The sequence below is a fragment of the Etheostoma spectabile genome, chromosome 6, assembly GCF_008692095.1.
Source record: "Etheostoma spectabile isolate EspeVRDwgs_2016 chromosome 6, UIUC_Espe_1.0, whole genome shotgun sequence".
Taxonomy (NCBI): domain Eukaryota; kingdom Metazoa; phylum Chordata; class Actinopteri; order Perciformes; family Percidae; genus Etheostoma; species Etheostoma spectabile.
In genome coordinates this window covers 26,070,698-26,078,343 of record NC_045738.1, presented here as the reverse complement: position 1 = coordinate 26,078,343, position 7,646 = coordinate 26,070,698, and the positions used below count along the sequence as shown (strand labels likewise).

The window sequence follows — 7,646 nt, the reverse complement described above, 5'->3', positions numbered from 1 at the left end:
GGGGATAAAGCTGCCTTGCCTTGTCAGTGTGAGGACTTTGGCTACTTACTGATGAGAGATTGAGAACAGTCGGCGGTGTGCAGGTAGCACACTCAGACAGAGTTACATCTCCATATCTGCATCTAACCTCATCTCCGTCCGGGTCGAACGCCAACAGGTTGAACTCTCTCTGACAGTTTGAAGGAACTCTGACGGAGAGAAATGTACAAACTGGCATTAGATGTCTATTTAGTGTCACTGTGTTGGGATTATGTTACCTGACTCACTTGTTCCTTGTTCCGGGCATATCACATTGTGGGGAACAAAGAAAACAAGTACACACTGTGTCTAATGGTTTTCTTTTAAATGTGTTGATTCAAGAAGTTATCATTATAAATTACTATCATATGCACAGTAAAGAAAACTTACACCATGCAACAGAAAGCTTTTGGTATAAAATACAAGGTGTAAATGTATAGGTGTACATAATTATCTGTTTGCCTTCAGTATCTGTTCTGACGGCACCTTGTTCTCACCTGCACTATTTTAAATATGGATATTCATACTCCCAACTGTATATATCTAGATATTTATCAATCTACATGCTCTGCATACCCATTTATTGGTTGTTTTTATTTATATAGCTATTATCTTGATATTCTACCGTGTTTTTAATTGTTTCTTTGCTATATTTTTTAAGCTGTGAACTTTGCACTTTGTAATTTCATACTACAGTGTACTGTGGAATGACTAAAGAAATCTTAAATCTTGAATAATTAAAAAACAAACAAATACAAAACAAGGTAGCTTACATCAGAAGGGGCAGGATGGTGGTCTGGGGGGACGTGTTGGCTCGGCCGATGTCTGACCGGTTCCTTAGTTCCACCAGGGTCACAGCACTCCACGACAAAATGCTCTGTACGTTATTTATCCAGTCACCACTAGACAACCTTCAAAGTTTTGAGAAAGAGATTTTTTACTGAACAGAACCAGAGTGTGGGTGCGCCCCCATGTACAGAAGTCCTGCGGCTGTTTGCTGCTTTTCATTCTTTGAATATTTGACTAACCTGTCACTGCATCCCTAAAGGCATAAGGAAAACAACCAATCACAGCCAAGGAGCCTCTAACACAATTTCAATGACTGCTCATGAACTATGATCTGTAAAGCTATGGGAATTCATTTTAACAGGTCAGGTTTTTTTTCTTTCCATAGACTTAACCTTTGAAATTTATAGAAAGGATTTATATATTTATATAAATAAACAAAAAAATAATTAATAATTAAATATAACAAAAAAATGTTCCTCTGAGAAGTCATTTTTTATGCATAGTTATTATGCACTCACAACAGCTGAAAGGGAGCGTTGCTGGGAACCTGGCGAGTCATGATTCCCTCTGTCTGACACCAGGGTCCACTGCTCTCCTGGTCCACTGTCTTGGTCAGGACAGTCTGGTTCCCACAGTCCCCGCTGTGGCAGGTCCACGTCTGACCGCTGCAAGTGTGGAAGCCGAGCTTATAGCGAAGGACCACCTGCGCTACCACACACTCATTATTAGCATTAGCATTAGCATAGCATTATCGACAACATCCAGGATCCAACAAAAGCGACAAGACTTCATTTTACAGTATATTAACTAGAAACTATATATATATATATATATATATATATATATATATATATATGTCTTTATATATGTATGGAGAGAGAGAGAGAGAGAGAAAGAGAATTATATATAGAGAACTATATATACTGTACATATAGATATAGATAATATACATATTATATAATATATTATATATATATAATTATAATATATAGAGAGAGAGAGAGAGAGAGAGAGAGAGAATATATACATGTGTATATATATATATATATATATATATATAGTAGAGAGAGAGAGCAGAGAGATATAGAGAGAGAGAGAGAGAGAATATAAACTTGTGTATATATATATATGTGTGTGTAGAGAGAGAGAGAGAGAGAGAATGATAATCCCCTTGTTCCCTTATTGTTCTCAGGATTTAAAATACTTCAGTTATGGCGAGTTTTTTTACTTGTAGAAAGGCATTTTATACACTAGTTATTGTTAAAGATTAACAGGTGAATATGACTTTAGAAGGAAACTGTACGCACCTTGACGGATCCATTAGCATCAGTGTTTTTTGGGTAGTACGTCATCACTGTTCCATAAAAATGAGTAGCCTGGGCGCTGCTGATGAGCAGCAGCAACAGAGCGAGAGACATGGTGATTGTTTAAGACTCTCCACACTAAGACAGTAAATGAATGGCAGCTCTGACACTTCCAGACTTCAAACACACCCTCTCCTCCCCTCCCAGGATGATCACTTAGTCAGAAATCTAACAACAAACCAGGAACCTGTCTGGTATGAGGAAAGGCTTGGTGTAATGGTTACGAGACAATGATCAGGAGTGTTGATGGTTGAGTGCAGACAATGCAGTTAATTTGCTAATTGTTTGGAGCAAACCTTTTACTTTTTAAAGTGATTTAACCCTCCTGTTGTCTTCAGGTCTAATCTGACCCATTTTCAAAAGGTTTCTAGATCAGAAATTTGGGTTTCTTTCAAACAAGTTGTCCAAAAAATAAACGTGAATGGTTTTGTACAACGTCCTTCACGAGTGATATAAATGATCAGTTCACTACATTTATTTAATTTGGATATTTGTTGAATTTTATGTCATTTGAAGAATTTGTTTTTTATAAAAGTGACAAAAATTTCCCAAAAAGCGTAAAAGATAATTGACCAAAACATCGGAAAACGTGAACGAAAACAACGGGGAAAGCGGTAAAAGTGTCTTTTGGTTTTAATTTTGAATTTTGACCCGAAAAAACTAAAAGTGGCAGGTCAACGCGAAGACAACATAAGGGTTAAGCTGTCAGATAAATACAAATGAAGTAAAAAGTGCAGTACTAATAAGTTAAAGTAGGAAGTGTGAAAAGAAAAGACCCAAAAAGAACAGTAGAAGTATGCTACTTCAGCACAGTACCTGAGTAAATGTACTCAGTGTCATGGTTTCTTATGTTTCTGTTACCCGTTTTCTTGGGTAGTCTGATTTTCTCCCTTGTCATGTCTTGTTTTACTTCCTTCCTTGAATTTCCCCACCTTTGGGATGGTCTGACCCAATAAATCTATTTAGCTTCTTTGAGCTTCCTCTGTTGGCCATTATATTGCGGTGGATTTGATGATCTAGCTCTATTTAAACAGGATATTTACTTCTCCAGATAACCACTTTTGACCATTTATCCTACTTTGATAATAACCTAGAAGACTGATGTAGCTGAGTTTCCCTCTGATATTTGATTTTTTTATATGTGGTGTTTGTTCGGACGAAATTCTTTTGGTGTTTTTATATCTTTAGTCTCTTCTTCCTCTCTCCTCCTTCTTCTTTGTTAACTAACATATAAAGTCTGTCTTATCGCAGACCAGCCTACCAGATAATTAGGCCTTCCTGCCTTTTGAAGTCTTAACTCTCCCACCATTGTCGATCTGTCACTATGCTTCGTGCCTGCCTTCCCCTCCTGATTCATGTGTGATAGACTACTTCCAATTGACACGGCCCTCTTTTAACATTGGCCTCAGTCACATTGAACCTATTTTTCTGGCTCTCTTTCACCCAAGTTTCCCCAATCCCAACTTTTCCCATTAAATCACACAACTGTCCTAGTCTTACTTTTCTCCAGTTGAACTTGAGAACAATGCTTGTTTTCCTGACTGAACAAGGTGGTAAATGAATGCACAGGATTTCCTCAGAGTAACAGATGGGGCATGCTTTTTTGTTGTTGTCTATGAGCCTGCTTGTGTATCTCTGTACTGGTTTGGTTGTAAGAGCCAAAGACATTTCTTCCTGCTAGTTCCTGCTCCTCCTTCATTGAATGCTCCTAAACAGAATTGCATTTGTGGAAAGAAAAAGCTTTTCCTTTGAAGGCACAAACAGTGAATACAGCAGACGTCTCTCCCACACTCACAGGCCTTTCACAGGTTTGACTAGAAATTACCTTTATTTACCTCGGTTCGTATGAATTAAAGATACTTCACTTGCCCTCTGGTTTCGTTCACCAGTACTGCTCTGCAGCATGTGGATAGTCTGGCAAAGTGATTATGTACCGACAAACCTGTGGACACACAGGCCAACAATTTTAAATAGCTGTTTACTTTTTTCATGAAAACTGTACCTACTTTGGTTTGCCGTGTGTTCTCCATAATTATAAGACTGCAATGACATTAGTAGAGCACATCCATGTTCCTAAGAAGAGGAAAATGTTTGAATTCATACACAACGTGGTTTTCTGACTAAAGTTCTGGCCTACAACTGGCATAACTAAGGTGTGGAGTTCATTCCGTGTAACGTATTTGTATGATGGAGACAGTGAATATCTAAATTAGACACCTTTCAGAAGACCTTGGCATGTCAGAGGGTACTGGAGATAATGCAGAGAGAACGGTGAATACGCAGCATAATGCAGAAAAGATACAATGCAATACACCACTTGTTTGCGTTTTTATTGACTTATCAAATATGTATCCTGGGCTCTGTGAGAAAGCTATTAGGCTGGTCAACAATGGCAGCCTGTACTGAAAGCTGAGGGCTGAATAAGAATGAGAGCGGGTGCTGTGTGAATGCCAGCTTAACGGCTGAGACGCTGCGACCTCATTTGGAGTGTGAACCCTTGAACGGCCCATTCCTGTCAGTATTCAGTACTTGTGTGAAGCCGCATCTACAAGCCCCTCACCGCCACCAGGCCCCTCAACCCCAAAGGCATAGACCCAGTTCCAACAGAAATGATGACTTTGGCCCTCGAGCAAACACACAGCCCTCTGGACACTCAAAGCAATACACTAACCGGAGAGAAGAGCCATGGAGAGGCTGAAACGTGATGGAGAGGGAGGAAAGGAAATGATAGAATGACCAAGGATTGAAAGAACACAATGAAGAGAAAAAACAGGCAGGGTATGCATTGGTTTGTTCAACCTATTGAACTATTACAATAAAAAACTCTCAAAGCATTTCCCAAATGAGGCAAAAAACACCAAAAAATGGCATTCCCAAAGTGAATTTAGGATATTTCAACTGTCTATTCAAGCATCATTGTTATATTAGATAAGAGAAAAAAGTCTGATAATTACACGGAACAGTCAACTAATGCCTACTGTATGTTTTAGTCCATGTTAGCTCTTCCATGACGAGTCAGTAATGAGATATTTTTTGCAATATTTTTGCAGGAGGCGGTAAATGTTAGCAATATCTCAGAGTAAATATCTGTAAAAGACTGCAACTTAAAAAAAAAGAAGTAAGTATTACTACTTCTTTTAATCTCATCTATGTCGCCATTTTTCTCTCTGTATTTTTCTGACTCTGGCACAGAGAGATGACATTTCCAATCTGAAGCCCGCCTACAAAGCTAACTTTTTTTCAACCATGGAAACAGCCTCACTGTACATGAATCACTGAAAACCACAAATCCTAGTGTCACCTGTCCCTGGTTGGCTCGCTGCCTTGTGTATTTAGTCTTATTGTTTCCTTGTGTTAGATAATTATACTGTAGTGTGTATATGTGTGTGTGTGTGTGTGTGTGTGTGTGTGTGTGTGTGTGTGTGTGTGTGTGTGTGTGTGTGAGTGAGTGAGTGAGAGAGTCTTCCCGTTTTGTCTCTGTGTTCCTGGTTGCTCTGTTACCCATTTTTACTTAGACTTCATTTTACTTTTTCCCTGCTTTATCCAGGACTCCTTTAGTTTGGTATAATTTTCTTTGGTTATTAATTCCTCAAACTATTCCACTGTGTACAGTCTCTGCTTTTGGGTCCGCCTTAACACATAATGTCTTATGAAAACACCGTAACAGAAGTCGGGACAAAGAAAAAGAATCCTTTTTATTACCTGATGATGATGTGAGATCAGTGTATTAATTGAAGTGAAAAGAACAATAATAAAAAAAAAACAATACCAAACATTTTAACTAAAATAAATGGGTGACTTCCTGAACCTCATCAACATGGAAGACGCTGCATCACTGACCACTGTCATAGCGGTGACTTATGGGACACAACACGGTCATTCCTGGACTCACAGCATCATGCCCTCCTGTCTTTGGAATGTAAAAATGTCATTGTTGGACTCATAGTAGTCCCCCTGGTCCCAGCCGTCTTGGGTCTCATTTTGTGACCAAATGGGGGCCTGATAGAGGCGTGCGTCACAACCAACACACAAAATTTGCGCACTTGTAAACCCTGATTTGTGACCGTGGGTGGAATTTATTTCAGAGGGGATTATACCAACAAAAATCTTTTAATATTAATGAACATGCATTACATTGAAGGTGTTGCCACATGAGTTACTACAAAGCTAATTAAGACAATGAGCTCCATACAACTCTCTCTGGATTTCTCAGTAGGACTTTGTTCAGAAGATGCGGCGACTTTCGCGGTAAGGTAATTTCTTCTTCTAAAAGAGTCCATGTTTTCTTAATCCTCTGTGTCCTCCTTGGCTACTAGCAATTGCTTGGAGGAGGGTTGGGTGTGGTGCGCGATCACAGAAGGCTTGAACCATGTGGAGACAGAAACTACGCACTACAGCTTTAATGATAGGAAGAAGGATTGACACATTATTGTTACTGAAAACATACTAGATCTATTTTTTTCTTTTCTTTTAGATGTTTACCTGCAATATTTTATTTCCCATATATGGCTCATTTATTAGAATTTTCAACAACATTTCAACATCTAGTTTTTTCTTAATAATTGTTTCAGAAAGGTGCTTTAGGTCATTCACACCAGCAATAATCCCAGCTTGGTCAACTCCTTTCATTTGGAAAGGGAGGCAAGGAATGCAGAAAAGTGCCTTAGTGTCACAACAGGCAGCTATCCACGAGAGGGATGTTTGAACTGTACTCATGTGCAGGAGTAGAGCTTGTGTTAATGTTCCTATGGTAACACAGAAACCAACACAATCTGACTCCCATCAGTTCAAAAAGTAATGCTCGGTGTTTGTTTTTGATGCAAAAATTCTCCTTTAGCGGCATATTTAGACAAGCTTAGTCGGGGCGCTTGGCGTCAGTTTTTGACATTCTGGGTCGGGACGTACTTTTAACTGACCAGCGGCACTTGAGCGGGACAGTTAGGTTCAGGAAAGGATAGTTGGAGGGGGATTACAAAATGTAAGTTTCAGTGACACGCGGGACAAAAAGGGGACATGAACCCCGATCTCCTGGGTCAAAGTCCTGTGCTCAATCTTTCATATCTCTTTGCTCTTAAGACTACGTCATCTTACAGCTCCGGGGTGAAGCTGCTTTCTGCCTGGTGGGTTCCATACAGATTGAAGTGTGATTTTTGCAGAGACTGACCAAGCGTCAGTATTGTACGAGTTGGGAGTGAGAAAGGGTTGAAACAGATGCATTCAATAATTTAACACTGTAACACTCCCACTGGATTATATTGTCTGTGCAACAGCCATGCTCTTGTATTATAGAAGCAAATGGACTTCCACCATTCATACACTTGTAACCGAGGCTCCCTACAAGGTGCTCATTGAATAAACATTAAAGGTGCGCTGCCACACAAATTTTTGAAATATATTTGGTCCATGTGTGTGTGTGTTATATGGTGAGTGTGAAGATGAACTGCTACCTCCTCTGTCAGCTCTAGCCACTGGAAA

At 39.4% G+C, this 7,646-nt stretch overlaps 1 protein-coding gene and 1 long non-coding RNA gene across 3 annotated transcripts in view; one reads left to right on the top strand and one right to left on the bottom strand.

Annotated features, from left to right (window-relative positions):
* Positions 1-2,275, bottom strand: part of LOC116690599 (mucin-2) — a 6,645-nt gene extending 4,370 nt beyond the window's left edge. For both annotated transcript variants that reach the window (XM_032517681.1, XM_032517682.1), the window contains exons 1-4: positions 2,115-2,275; positions 1,326-1,510; positions 792-929; positions 50-188 (exon numbers count right to left, since the gene is read on the bottom strand). In XM_032517681.1, the coding sequence (XP_032373572.1) occupies positions 50-188; positions 792-929; positions 1,326-1,510; positions 2,115-2,225 (573 nt within the window). In that variant the 5' untranslated portion in view covers positions 2,226-2,275. The remainder of the gene's footprint in view (positions 1-49; positions 189-791; positions 930-1,325; positions 1,511-2,114) is intronic.
* Positions 1,331-7,646, top strand: part of LOC116690635 (uncharacterized) — a 25,291-nt gene continuing 18,975 nt past the window's right edge. The window contains exon 1 of the long non-coding RNA XR_004332322.1: positions 1,331-1,405. This is a non-coding gene — a long non-coding RNA (uncharacterized LOC116690635). The remainder of the gene's footprint in view (positions 1,406-7,646) is intronic.